This window comes from Crocodylus siamensis, chromosome 2 (assembly GCF_052110815.1).
Source record: "Crocodylus siamensis isolate JL-2025a chromosome 2, ASM5211081v1, whole genome shotgun sequence".
Classification (NCBI taxonomy): Eukaryota; Metazoa; Chordata; order Crocodylia; family Crocodylidae; genus Crocodylus; species Crocodylus siamensis.
The window spans coordinates 87118841-87134327 of NC_143396.1; the positions used below are offsets into that span (position 1 = coordinate 87118841).

General features: G+C 43.4%; 1 protein-coding gene across 10 annotated transcripts in view; it reads right to left on the reverse strand.

Moving 5' to 3' along the window:
- The window catches only part of RAPGEF2 (Rap guanine nucleotide exchange factor 2), a 309133-nt gene extending 293856 nt beyond the window's left edge, over positions 1–15277 (reverse strand). For all 10 annotated transcript variants that reach the window (XM_090036273.1, XM_090036269.1, XM_090036271.1 and 7 more), the window contains exon 1: positions 14896–15277. In XM_090036273.1, coding sequence (XP_089892399.1) covers positions 14896–14964 — 69 coding nt within the window. In that variant the 5' untranslated portion in view covers positions 14965–15277. The remainder of the gene's footprint in view (positions 1–14895) is intronic.
- Positions 15278–15487: the final 210 nt, after the last annotated feature.

Genomic DNA, 15487 nt, shown 5'->3' on the forward strand with positions numbered 1-15487 from the left:
GCTGATGAACCAGACCTAAAGATAATCTTCAGGGTTCAAGTCAATGTAAACATGATGAAGATAATGTTAACTAACTTAATACCATTTTAATACAAAATTTTGAAACTGCATACCACTTAAAAATGAAAACTTACATCACCTTGCAAATAAAACAGTGTTTCATTTCAGAGGGAAAAAACAAAACAAAACAAAATCTTGAAAAACGTGGATTTTCTCTTTTAAAAGGAGAAAAACCTCAGGAAATCTGTGGTTTCCCCTTATGTGCTGGCAAAGTTCCTGGCTGCAAGTAGCTGCTTGGGACTGGGGGGACCAGGATGAGGGCGATCAGAGGCAAGGGGACACATCTGCAGCTCCTTGCAGGAAGGTCTACAGGGGGGGGCATATGCAATAAATGGGGGGGTCATTTGTATAGGTGATGCATGGGGAAGCAGGAGGCAGTATAGGCAATGTGTCAGGTATACGCATTACTGGGCATGTGCTCCCCCCCAGATTTCTGCACCCACAGAGGGGCACAGAGCTGTAACCTAGCTGGATTGGCATCAAGCAGGAGCCACCTCTGTGGCCCAGTGGGTGAGACCTGGTGCAGGGTAGCAGAGTGGGGTGGAGCAGTTGGCTCAATGCTACTGCCACCCCAGCCAGTGAGAGCACCAAACCACCATGGTCATCAAGGTGAAGCAACCCTTGACCACCTAGCAGTAGTGGGGATCACAACTCTACACTGCCACACCACCTCACCTTGGCAGCTGTGGCGGGAGCGATGTGAAGCTATGCCCCCCCACCACTGCCAGACAGGCAGGCAATGCCTCACGTGGGTGGCCATGGCAGCATAGCCATCCCTCCCACACCAGGTCCCACCCACTGGGTCATGGAGGAAGTGCCTGCCTGGTGCTGGTCTAACCAGGCTGCAGCCCATGCCCTGCTGTGGCTGCACAAATCAGGGGGGGTGGGGAAGGGAGGGAAGGAAGGACATACCACTCCAATGCCCCACCCAACACATTGCCTATGCCCACACCCCACCTTCCCCACACATATCCCCAGTTTAGATTGGACATCAGGGCAAAAAACATCTTGACTATTAGAACAACGAGGCAGTGGAATAAACTGTCTAGGAAAGCTGTAGACTCTCCATCACTGAAAGCTTTCAAGAAGAGATTCAAAAGGTATTGGTCAAGGATGATCTAGACAGAGCTATGCCTATGTTATATTAAAGGAATTCCCCATGCTTCTGGGCTTTGCTGGTTACCATATGGGGCTGGGGTGGAAATTTATTCAATTCCCACTGCTATGTTTGTCAGGAGTTCTTTGTTAAGCCTTCCTCAGAGTCATTGGGGGTCGGCTACAGTCACGCCTAGGGATTTTGATTAAGATGTGCCAATTCTTCTGCTAGGACTTCAACCTGGAAGTTTCTGGCTAGATGGTCTTGCAGGCCAGATGACATGGCCCCTCATACAAGATCATTCTGGCATAGGGGGGTTGCTCCATGGCTGGAGCTAGCACACCAAATCACACCCACAAACCAACCCCATGTGACAATAGGGACAGAAAGTTGAACACCAGTAGTCTAAACCACACCAGACAACAATTAGTAAATGACTGTAGGAAGTACCTGGAGACAGAAACTTAGCTACCCTCTTACACAAAAAAGCACCCTCTTCAAGATACCATGAAGCTAAAAAGACCACTGAGTTTCATGCCTATGTTATGTATTTATCAGTCTTTAGCACAGTCAGTTCAACACAGACCATACAAACTGGACTTGAAGTCTCTTAGCACATCTACCAGAAAACAGAATTAGTGGGTTAGTGGTCTGTAAAATGCCTCTAAACAATGTCAAATGCGTCTCACACCAAGTCTTGAAACTGGATTGCCTACTACTTACTTCAGGTATAATTTAAGCTAGTTCATTCATACAGCTGATTGACTGTTCATTTCCGCCTTAGCAGGGAATATGTTCACTAAACCACTTACCAGCTCATCCAGCAAAAAGGGATTTACCAAAGTACCAGTAAATCAGACCACTTGACCAATGTCTGTAGCAAGTCTACGTGAAAAGCCTTACATTTATGGCTTGTATATAATTTCATCATTTAATGACATTTATGCTCTATTGGTGTAACTGAAAAGCCTGGTTTAAAAAAGAAAGAAAAGAAAATTTCAACTGCCTTGTGAAATGTGTCAGACTGACAGCTTTGAAGACCAGAATCACGGGCTGCTTACAGATGTGAGGGGGAGGGGAAAAGGGTGTTTCACTGTCAGCTCTGCACACCCCATGCACCAAGCACAGTGCATGCCCAATAGAGGCATCCCATTAGTTTGACCCGGCTTGTCCAACGTCTGTACAGATCAGGTGCTTCAGCGGGGCTTCTTGGCACTTCATCTAAGGCTGATTCAATCAAGTGCACTTTCTCTTTCAGTAAAGGGCTGTTTTTTTGTTTAGTTCCCTGCCCCCTCATGTCTATCAACACCCATGGTTTACAGACTCTAAATATAGGAAGGACCACTATGATCATCTAATCCAGGGGTGCGCAATGTGCAGCACAAGTACTGTAAGCAGCCACTGTATGTGGTACACAACAGATAAGAGAGGGGACAGGCAGCAGCTGGGGCAAGAAGCAAGATGTAGAGGAGACTGAGCAAGAAGCACAATAGGGACCAGAAAGCAGAGCAGCATACTGAACAAAGAAAGAATATCAAAATAGCACCAGGGTTGCGTCGGGCTACTTTGTGACACATTTGCCAAAAAAGTTTGGGCCCCACTAATCTAATCCAATGTCCTCTATATACAGGCCATGGAAGAGAAGAGAAACTGCATGTCACTCAGTGGACTCAGCCACTCCAGGTGAGTGGGAAGCAGAACACATTCCCTTCACAATCCCACTTGTGGCTTCACGGAGATACAAACTGTTAGCAGTCTGAGTCAGCCAGTAAGGGCTGCCCTGTGCACTGCTACCATCCTGTCTCCAAGAGGACTGATGGAGCCTGCAGAGCACAGTGAGATGCAGGCATAGGGCCCCCCACAGCTGCATAACATCAGTACCACAAGCTCTTTGCTCCTCAAGACTGCATCCAAATGTATGTTCAGGCTAGGGGTGCACCAATAAAGATTTTCTTGGCCAATCCCGATAGCTGATTATTAAGCAACCATATCTGGCCAATCCAATAATTGATATTTAGTAATAACATAAGGCATTTTAAACTAATGACATAAACTAACCTTTTTATTTTGCACTTCCATTATTAGTCCTTATCATTTTTGTCTTGTAACTTACACTCTTATCATTAACTTCTGTTTTGTGTCCTTTAAGAATTGGTCATTTTTACGGTTTATCATTATTTTTATAACTCCTTTTAACTCAGATGGGGCAGAGGAGGTGCCTGAATTTTTTCCATGTACTTGGAATTGTGGCCTCTTGGACTTAAAGTAAGACATCCTTGAACAACTGCCAGTTTTCATTAAAACTTCCCACTTCTAAATTTAGTGTTTCTAGTCAGTCATCTCAACAACAGTTCTTAACTCTGGGAAACCAGGCCTTTTAAAAATGTAAAGTAAACACTTAAATCGTGCTATGCTCTATGTAGTTAAAGTAAATCTAACCAGATCACAATCACTGCTACCTAAACTAGACATCTGTCAATTAATTTTCCCTCATCTGTCACAATGAGTTTCAGCACTGAGATACCCTATAATAGGTACAGGACTTTCTCTATTAAGTAAACATCTATTACTTTTAGAAACAAAGAAGTTTTGTTTCTGGCCATGCCAGATGTCCAGCAAATGTTCCCAGGCTGAAGTTACTTCTAAGACTTTCTTCCTAAACATTACAGGTAAATGCTTATGGGACAGTTAGTCCTGTACCAATAAGATTAGCTGGTGTGTAACAGATGCCTATCAGCAATTTTTCTGTTACTATACTAGTTAGAACTTTAATCCACACACAAAAGAGAATCTGTGGTTCCAGGTCATCTATGACTAGCATATAATGAGCCTCTAATGAGTAGCATCACCCACAACTACCCTATACAGCAATTCCCAATCTGTGGTACACTTACCACCACTGATACGCAGACAGCCTGTCAGTGGTACGCATTAACAGATTTATTTTAAATTACTTTACATGACAAAAAATTTACCGGTGGTACTTAAGATTGAACTGAAAAATTTGCAGGTGGTACCCAAGGCTGTATCATTTTAGGTTGGTGGTACACAATCTGTCAGAGTTTGGGAATCGCCATCAGACATTTCCCCACTCAGTTTCAATAATGGTAAATGTACAATATTTCTTCTCATACGCGAGTACCTCCAACTCCTTGCTTATTACTTTGGGTCCAAGCATTTGTTTACAGACAACTAAATATGTTGGATTAGCTTACATACTTGTATATCGTACCATATTTGCCCCACCTTGACCCTTTTCCTTGAAATTAGTTTAAACGGTATCCTAAGAATTTAGATTTTAGCCTGTGTAGGAATTGGAGATCAAGGATGCCCTGATCCCAGTTCAGTAGAATCTGAGTTGATGCTAGTCAAATTTAAAATTTCCAACTCAAATGGCACAAGACAGGGGTCAGCAGCAACAAGCTGGATCTGGCCTGCAGAGCTTGAGTTTCAGAAGTAATTGGTTGCGGAGGTGGAGGAGGGGGTGGGGGGAAGAAAGATGACATGCCGCCACCCAGGCAGCTAAGCTGCTGGGAACTTTCCTGTGCCATGCCACATATTGATGGTGCAGAGAAGTGGCAGCATGGAAGAGAAACAGCAGCAGTCTGCCACAAACCCAAGATGACTACCAGGAAGCCTTGCAAATGGCTGGCATAAAAGATTGAGGCGGCAATGGTCACAACCTTATGATTAAAGACAGAACTTTAATTCCATTATGAAAATACATACCCTTGACTTTTTAAAAAACATTCCCTATTACCCTTAATTTGAATAATTCATGTCTCACCTAGCGGGGGGGGATGGGGGGGTTGTTTTTAATTACTGCTTCCAAAAGAGGAGGTATAAAACCAGAAGTGACAGAACCCCCAGTTTCCACACCGTAAAAAGTTTTGAATAATTTATCAGCTATTTACTGCGTTAGTTTATTGTAACTTTTGGAAGATTTGCAAATGTACACAAATTTGTATACATTTACAATCAGAATTGTTGTTTAAGATTTTTTAAATATTTACAATTTTCAGCAGAGGAACCCACATACTAACAAACAAACAACCATTCTGCAGTGTATAAGCTTTAATTTAGTTTAAACGGACAGCCTTTCTACCAGGAAGATGAGAAACAAACCTAAATTCAAAGTGAGATGGTTACGTTAAAGTCACGGATCCACCCCAAAAATGAGCTGCATGCTGGGGTTTTCTACCAAATTAATTTTACTCCTGTAGTATGCATTCTTTGTCTCTAGCTAGTGTGAACCTGTGCTCAGTTATGCAATTTTTACAACTATAAGTATCACAGGATTTGATGTGTTTGTGATTTCGCCCTATAAATGTAAAAAACCAAAATAAAAACACAAACAAAAACCAAAAGGTATTTAGCACACACCCAGGAGTCATCCAGTTGGTATGCATCTTAAGACAGGCAAAGTGGTGATGATAGGTGCTCACGAAACAATACTCAATTCCATTCACAGAAGGTCATGTTTGATCCCTGTACAGATTAAAACAATAGCTAACTAAATGGGCCTAAAAAAGCTTTTGGAAAAGAGAGTGGCATGCCTTCAGTCACTACCACCTGGTGAAGAGGAAAAGTTCATTTGCATAATATTCATTAGCCCAAGAAACAAGAGAGAGATTTGGAAAGTATAAAGGCTAGTGCCTGAAGAGGGAGAGGTCTTCAGGAAATCCCTTGAGAAGAGGGAATGCATTCTGGCCTGTTTCTGAGCTAGTAAAAAGACTAGCAAGCCTGGGAAATTCAGTTAGACCTCAAGAAGGGCAAGCTAAGGGGGTCTGGCAGGATGAAAAGGCACCTGCAGAGAAACCACTGAACAAGAGGGATTATCCTGATGCTGTTTCTAGATACAAGCAGCATCTCAAACCCTAGTTACTTTTGCCTGTACGATTCATCTTTTGTGTAATAAAACCTTTTCTCTGCTCTGCCTTATTGATCGTCTGGCAAACATGATCACAAAACAATTGGCGCTTCTGGCATTCCTCTTCCTCAAAAAGGGAGATGTTCTCTCGTCTCTGTAAACCCAAGGCAATAACCCCAAAGAGTAGCAGCGTTTCCCCCACTGGAGCTGTGAGGGTCTGGTGTGTGGCAAAGAAGATAAGCTTGGTGAGGGGTGAGGAGCAAGAGCAAGATGTAATCTATCCCCCTAAGACATACAGCAGAACAGAGGTGAGAAGCTGCGGTTCTGAGGCTACCCTAACATCTTAGCAGTACAGGATCCATCATAGTCAGACTTTCTGAAATTGTTCACAAGGCCTAGTAACATGCTTGAGAGTTTTACTAGGTTAAGTAGAAAGAATCATCTTCCATTTGTTGCTTGGATGATATCACAATGCAACATTACAGAAAAAAAAAACCTTACATTATGGGATTATCACTTTGTGCTTTCACTATATTTGAGACAGAGAGAACACGAGTGAGCACATGTTAAATTTTTACATATTTCTGCTTCTTTCAAAGTCAGCCTCTGTACTCTTACCTTCAATGGTTAAAAATTTTTCGACAAGATTTAAAACAACTAACAAAATTCCTCTTCAGCTAATATTTTACCAGAATAGAGATCTTCTTTCTATGGAAAACAGAGTTTCTATAGAAAACTGCAATCAAGAAGAATATTTATAAATAACTGTTTTGATGATTTTACGTCCTAGATATCCAAAAACAGAAGTCAGATGCATTACAAGAAAAAAATTCTTGCTAAAAGTAATGCCACATTCTTTTTGTGACTGCTCATTATACACGTGACCGTTTTAATAGCAACCAGAGTTGAATTTTAATTTAGAAAAAACATGAGTTCTGTAAATCCAATCATGATGACCGAATCCTATCAACTCAGTCAGTATCATCTGCCAGCAATTCACCTGAGCAGGCAGGCTTTAGAAGTCCTGGAATTTGAGAACAGTAGCTATTGTCAGCCTATTATCAAATCAAGTGAATTAGTTTAACGCAAACTACCTTTTTTTAAAGATGATTTAAAGCTATTTTTAAGCAGATAATACACTTCCTAGAGAAACATTTGCTAGGACAGCTTACTTACCAATAGAATGCTAGGTTTCACATACAAGAGGCAGCAGAGAGAAATGGGGATATTCATTTACAAATACAGTTGCAGCAAGCATCGTGACATTTACAACTTTGAAACTGTAATTTCACTCCTAGTGAGCAAAAACCTCTAGGAATCACATTTTTAAAAAAGACCAAACTCCCCCCGCAACAATATAAAACTGCTGCCTCAGACCACTAGGAACAATGGCCACAAGCTGAGGGAGCATAGGTTTAGATTAGATATTAGGAAGAACTACTTCACTGCCAGGGTGGCCAGAGCCTGGAATAGGCTTCCCAGAGAGGTGGTGCTCTCAACTTCCCTGGAAATCTTCAAGAGAAGACTGGATAGGCACCTGCTGGTGTCTTATGACCCCTCCCACCCCCAACGCTCCTTCCTGCCCATGGCAGGGGGTCAGACTCGATGATCTGTCTAGGTCCTTTCCGACTCATTGATTCTATGACTAGCCTACCCATCAAACTGGAAAGTTCTGCCTACAACTGTTTCTTCACTAGAGCTGCAAGTGTGTTATTACACTTGGAATCTTGTTACTGAGAAATTGCAACTGCTGGTACAGCAGTAAACTTTTTTGTAACACATTTTTCCTCTCCTGCTCTATCATCATCCCCATCTTGTGTTCTCTTGCTTTCACTCATTTTTGTTTACATAATCCAATTGCTCACCCTGCCTACTCCCCTTGCACACCAGAAGGGTAAATCCTGCTTGGCAGGGAAAAAGGGTGTCCATTGGCAGTCCTGTCAGTAGACACACATGCTCCTACATCTGAACTGCACTTTAAGAAACAGTATACACAAAAAGCTTGAGCAAAGAGCTTGTTACTAGGCTACAAGCCCAATAAATACCAGCTGCTTGCTCCTGAGGCCAGAAGCATCAGCAGGAAAGGAAACCGGGCTTCAGAAAGTTCACTACTGTTAACTTTAATTGTCCAAGGGCACATCTACAGTACAGCTCAAATGCATGACTGCAGCTCAACTGGATGTGCCTGCTCTGACCAATATAAATCTCCCTGAAGTTACTGGTGGTGGCAGAAATATATTATGACAACACAAAGCACAGTATGGCTGCAAAATCCACCCAAAAAGTTCAGTAAAGATTCTGGTGGCTAACCCATACCGAATTCTGTGCTGCCATAGCTATGCTTTCTAGTAGCTGAGCTGAGCAGATATATCCCGAGATTGCAGACAGATCTATTCTGCTGTTATTTGTCTTCATCCTCAATTTATTTCTGCTGCTTTCTTGTTAAACTGAAATTTGCTGATGATACCAAGGACCCTTCAGACAGCAGTGAAGTCATCAACCAGTAGAAGGGTATAGTTTCACCTGATAGTTAATAACTAGTGCTGAAAATAAGGCCTCCACCCAGGTCAAGGAACTATACAGGCATTATTTAAAATTATCATAAGGGAGGAATGACACATCTAAACAGGCTACCATCCAGGATCTCATTTGCAGGATGCTTCATATCTGATCTAGTTCATCAGCAAAAGGATGCTTCTTCCTGCTGGCATTGGATTTATGACATCTGTGCCATTTCCACTTACCTCTTCCAATTCTCCTCCTTTAAAAAGGAAACTCTGAAGATATAAATTTCCACTTTTCACCCCAGTGGTACTTTCCAAATCCTCCTCCAGCACCTCTGACCTTACTGATCTGACCATCTTTCCCTCTCTCCCTCTTCTCACATTTAACCTCATATTCTCAAATCACAGTCTCATTGCTCACATATTCGTGTGTCATGAGTCGCAGCACTCCAATTTTTTTCACATCTGTAGCTTCTGCCATTCTAGACCTTTTCTCTGCTCTCTCCTCTGCTGACTCCTTTGCTGAACACTAGCCTCTATGCTATCCATCTTCTTGGTCTCTCTTTAAAGTCTATGCCCCAATAGGACAACAGACAGTAGAAAGCAGAACAGATAAAACAAGGTAAAAGGGGACCAGAGTGGCACTTGGGACTGTGTGAAACTAACATGCGGCACACCTGACTAAAAGCCTGGCGCATACTGTTCTACACTATCATACTTAGTCTTCTTGTAAATAGACTCTCAGACATAAATTTCTGATGTGATTTTCAGGAAGTCACCTAGACAGAACTCCAGTAGTATAAGTGGAACATACAGAGTACACTGTATAGATGCAGAGTAAGTACATAGACTCAGCAGTGAAAAGGGCTACGTAACTTTTTGGAGCACTGCACTTACCAAAATTCAGCATACAAACACTCCCTTCTAAGCTTTCACACCTTCTTTCTCAAAGTGCCTTATTACCCTGCTAATAAGGATCTTGAAATCAACAGAATCTAGTCAGTTCAAGGCTGTTTCAGAAGCCTTGAAACTGATAACTTCTACTCAGTTTCACAACTATACACTATTATCAATGAGTTCTTACACACTTAAATGGTTTATGAACCTAACCATTATGCAGATACGTGGAGTTGTCAATATATATGAAACAGAAAGAAAGGGGAAAGAAGGAACTGGGACCAATATTGTATTATGCAGTTTAACTGCACACACATCCAGCATCCAGAACACTGCTGCTCAAGTTGCCTAAGGTTTTCCTTCAATTCATGGCTGACAGTTGCTTCAGGTGGGAGAGGGGCTGAACATCATTCAGGTTGAAGTTTCCATGTTAATTTCTGATTTAAATATTTTTGGAGAAGAGAGAGAAAAAACAGCTACTGTTGCTACTTCTTCTGTACAATGAACTCTTTTTTGCTCCTGACAGGCTTTTAATACAGAGCTGAAATATGGCAAGGAGATGATGCAAAATGGAATTATGCCTACATACCCACATTCACACTGCTTTGCAATCCATAGATGAATGACCACTATAATGCTGCTTTGCATTAACAGAACAGTTGCCACCTAGCAGTCCTTACATTTAGTCCTCTGCTTTAACTGCTGATGCCTAAATCCCCACTAAAGAACCAAGAATCCTGATTCATAGTATATTGGTGTTCTCTAGCAAATAGCTGGCAGTAAATTATACAAAGCATGCATTGTGTCCCTCTGTAATGACTGGCATGAACAGAGGACAATGCTGCAGCATGTTACTAGTGCAAAAGAACCTAAAAACACAATTCAGGAAAATGTAATAGAATAATAGTGAACTATCATATTTGTCATCTAAGCCAAGAGAACAAATGGGAAACACCAAACAGGTAGTGTTTTTCAGTCCTCTTCCAATGCATCTGCAACAGGTTTTGGAAATTCATTTTTTAAACATCTACATGACCTTGGGCTGTTAAATTCTGCTCTATATTGAGCCTGACTTAAATCACTTGCTTTCTACAATGGTGTTCTAGTGCAAATTGCTTGACAGTCAGTTGGTAATGAAATGCCAGGTCAAGAAGTGAACATTCATTTTTGCCCTCTGTTAATAAGAGAGTTCTCACAGAAAGTCTGTCAGCAGTTACCAACTAAAACAATGTGCTCTACTCCATAAACAGTGGAACTGGTGAACAAGCTGAATATCTAGTTGGAATAAATATAGGTACCTACTATAATTAAACCATTGTTCATCTCAAATACTTGCCAGAAGAGTAATTGCCAAACAACATCATCCTGTTCAGAGGTGCTTTGACATTAAGGGACATCACTGGTATGGAGCAAAGGGCAATTTCACAGCCCTGACCTTTCCACATAAAACATCTTCTAATATTATTATTTCTCTGCTATTTCAGAACTATTTCTCCCATGAACCAAACTGCTAAATTCCAGAAACTGCCCTAGCTTCTTGCGAGCAGATTTTTAAAAATATATTTCAAATAGGTTCTTCTCTTAGCAGTAGTCATCTTATAACAAGAGGGAAAAAAATAAGTTTTCTATTAGACCACAACACACATCAATTCACAAAATGAACAGGTGAACGGGTAACAAAAATAAGTAAAGTTTTTGTTAAAAAGACACTCTTCACATTTATGTTGCAGCCGGCATAAAAATTGGTTTAATAGTTATGTTAAAAAAAACAAAAGGCAAAAAACAGAAAGACCTGAAACCATGAAGCTAATATAAAAAGGATTTTGGAGGATAAAAAAAAAGTTATTTCATTACATAAAGCTTGGGGGCATAAAGCTGTTTGTAATCCATTAACATTTAGAAGTTACATTAACTACTTTGGCAAGCAAACTTCCTAGTTAAGCTTCAAAGAAAACATAAGCAGTTTAATAAAGCAATTCCAAAAAGAAGAGTTCTGTTATATGACAGAACACATTGAATAATGCTAGTGTACAACTTTTGGCCATATGTGTTTTAGGTTTTATTATTTTCTGAGCTTCTTTGGGAACTACAGTACAACGCTCCATTGACTAAAATAGTTTGGGCAGGCTTTGTATACCCACTAATATGTAAACAAGGACACGCCAAAGCAATATGAAGCCAAAGAAGATTTTTCTGCAGTGATTTCAGAGTGCTCCAAGATGAGGCTTTAAAATCCATCCAAATTACAAAAGGACTTTTACACTAAGGAAAAAGTTCAAGAAAAGTTTCATTCTCTCTCGCTCTCTCTAATTTAATCTCTTCAAGGGTTATTAATATTATGCATCCAAATGTTGGCTTGCCGACCTCCAGTCATTCCTCTATTCTTATCCGACCCTGCAATGAAATCATTATGCTAAATTTGCAACATGACAAACTAGTGCAAGACACTAATGTCAAATGCAGAATTACAGATCTCATTGAAGCAGCAGCTGCAGCACGGTACAAAGAGAACAGATATTGGTTGAAAAAGGTATGTTCAATGAGTGAGGCAGACAAGTCAAGGCAGTTAAAAATCATCATACTTTTAAAAAGAAATGGCAATAAACAAGGCTTTGATGATTTGATAAAAATGCAACTTTCTTGATTTCTTTTTCTTTGCAGTTATCAAACAAAACTTAAAGATGCTTACGTACAAACATACCGTTTGCATGAAGATTCAACTGAAATAATTCCTTTTTGTTCCCTCAAAAAATCCATACACACATTTTGTGGGGGTTTTTAGTATCTCAATACATTTGCTTCAGAAAACACATCAAAGGAGAAGGAAGGAATGTACTTTCAACATGGAAGTATTTGAGGGCACTACTATTAGTCCACCACCTAAATCTCAAGTAATTACTGACATTCTGAAAAAGGTGTAAAGGAATTCTCCTCTTCTGAACAGGAGGCCCATTTGATCACCAGCCTCAAATACTTCCAGTGCTGACAACACATATGTACTGACAACACATTTCCCACATATTCGATCTTATTTAATTTATTAAGATATTTTGGCCAGAGGCAGCCTTGGGGATTTAGGGCTGCATTCTGTGGAGATGACCACAGCAGGCTTTCAGTCTGCTGATACATTCAGCTTTGCAGTGCTAATGCAGTCCTAGCGTTCCTGATTTAGCCTCCTGCCCTGCGTTCTGCGTACCAGTTAGATCCCTGCATTTAAGCTAATTTCTTTGCTGCATCGTTTCTAACTTCTTTTTTTTTAAAGATTTGGCAGGGACACAGGAAAGTTTAACAGTTTGCTTCATTTGGCAGAATCTACAGCTGTCACAGTAGAAGTCCTGTCTCTCGTAGCCTTGTCTGACAGCGCATGACCCGATTGACTGGTTTCTGAGCAACTGCCAGTCTCCCCGCTGCTGACCAACTGACAGCCTTTTGATAATCTTCTCCAAGATCTGACAGCGTCAGACTCCCATTACGGGAATTTAAGCTTCTCCAAGTATGAGAGCTCTTACTACACGTTTACAAATAGTAGCTTTCTCCGATAATAGCATTCTCTTTAATTTTAAGCATAAGTAACTGACTCTGAAGTGAAGGCTTTCATAGCAGCTCCAACATCTGAAACAAGTAATCAACATTCAAAAAGGAAGGTCAAGCAAGGACACAGAAGCAACTTTAACACAGCTGAAATAAAATACGATCTAGAATGAGTGGAGGGAAAATTAGTTCACTTCTCTCTGCTCCCTCCTCTCCCCACAAAAAATTAGGGTACCACTTCAAAATGTAATGATATGTCTCTGTACTTTTCCACAGGCAATTTCACTTTGCCATATGTATTCCCTGAGATCAGGATAAAACACAGCATTACCAAAATAACTTCACTGAAGTAGGAGGAAGGATTTCTAGATCCAACTTACTTTGAAGTTTTCTTCGCCCCCATTTTGAAATACCAACAGCCAACCAGAACCTTGCCAAAATCAGGAGTAACCATGGTAATGAAAAATAAAGCTTCTTGCTAAAACCAGGCCATGCCGAGTTGTCAGAGAAACGGGACCAATCTTTAGAATTAGGACAGATGGCACTACTACAACTGTAACAAGCAGAGTAACTCCTTGAATCATTAGCTATTGAGCTGCAGCTTGACCTGGGGATCCGTATAAAGGGTATTTGTCTTTAAACAGTTGGCAGCAACAGCCCCTCTAGCCAGTCTCTTCTGCAGAGCATAAGGCACTCTATCACTTAACAAGCCTTCCCCTCCACCAAAGAAACAAAATAGAAATACAGAAACATTTTGACATTTTGTTGCTCTCCAACCTCCGGTCCATTGTTTCTAAAGCTCTGATGGTTCTTAATCCTGCACACACGCGTACACACGCACGCACGCGCAACACTGCTGGCTGTGCTTTGAGGTGGTCCTCTGCAAGGGGTTGGACTGTGTGTGATCTCCTGAAGTCCCTTCCAACCCTCATTTTCTATGATTCTAGGAACCTTCTACTTATCCCGCAACCAAAACTCCCCCAGATGAGCCTGAGGCACATATTTAAAAATACAGAAAAAAAGAATCTTTTTGTTTTTAAGTGTGTAGAACTTCACCCTACTTCTCAGGTGGCAGCAACTGCCCCCCCCCCAAAAAAAAAAAGCAAAAAACCCTTCAACTTCACTAGAAAGTCACAGGATAGGAACTGTTTTAGAGAGTCAAGTAGAGGCGCCAAGTTAAATTCCATTTCTGAATGGGACGCCCGGAGAGGAGGGAAAGGAACCTGAACTCGGCTTCGGGGCAGTCTTAGACACCCTGGCACCAGCCTGCGAGACTGGGGTAGGAAAAAGAGACACCAAAAGCACTGCTTTGTGCCAACTAGGTACCCACAAATTCCATCTGGCAAGGGTATATATACAAAAAACACCCCCTAGTCAAAGCAGGAGGGCTGGACTCCATGATCCTTCAAGGTCCCTTCCAGCCCTGAATGTCTATGATTTGATTTCTTATGATATAAAAAAAAAAAAAAAAAGAAACACCCATTCACATGGGTGACATGGAAACGCTACCCGGGGTGCTGGAGCAAAGGCAAACTGCCCGCCCTGCCATGCTGGGGTGTCCTTTTAGACAAACCACACGCAGGCACTCACTCGCTCCTTGACCCAGGACACGACACCATTTCAGGGGAGCTCTAGAGAGCACAGCGACAATGTTTCACACAAGCAGGACAGTGGGCTGCGGTGGGTGGGTGCCGTGCCAGGGCTGAGGGTAGGGGAGGGTGCCATGCCAGAGCGGAGGGCAGGGTGCCGGGTGCGTGCCGTGCCAGGGCGGAGGGCAGTCTCGCAGGGCGGTGCAGGGCACGGCCGGGACAGAGCTGCCCTTGCCCCGGGCGGGGGTGACCCCTGGCCCCCCGGACGTCCCCCCAGCGCCGCTTCCCGAGACGGCGGCGGACAAAGCGGTTCCGCCCGCGCGGCGGAGGCGCAGGCCGGAGAGGTACCTGGGCGCTCCTCTCGGCCGGGTTCTTCATCACCGCCTGGCGGAAGCTGTTATCCACGTAGGAGGCCATGGCGCGGCGGCGGCTCGAGCTGCGCTGGCCGGAGGGAGGCGGCTGCCCGGCGCTGGCGGGCTGGCGGGCGCGGGGTGGGGGGAGCGGCGGCCCCGCGGGCTCAGCAGCGCCGCCGCCCGGCAGAGGGCGAGGGCGGGCGGCAGCGGCGGCTCCCCGGGCCGCTCCCCTGCTGCTGCTGCTGCTGCTGCTGCATCCCGCAGCCAGGCGCTGCCGCCCGGGGCTGGGGCAAGGACGGGCCGCGGCTCCGGCACTCACGGGGGAAGCGGCCTCCGGGGCTGGTCGCTTTGTGCTGCAACCATGGTGAGGCGGCGGCGGAGGGGCGGGGCGGGGAGGGGAGGGGCCGCCTCGGGCCCCGCCCCCGCCTGGCTCTCTGCTGCCCCTGCCGCGCTCCGGGCGCCGCGAGCTGGAGCAGGTGGCCCCGCAATCCCCGGGCGCTTTGTGTCCCCTCCCCGGCAGGGTGACCCGGGCCGCCCTGGCCTCGGCAGCCCTGCCAGGCCCTCCTGGGTCTCCCAGTGGCGCTGGA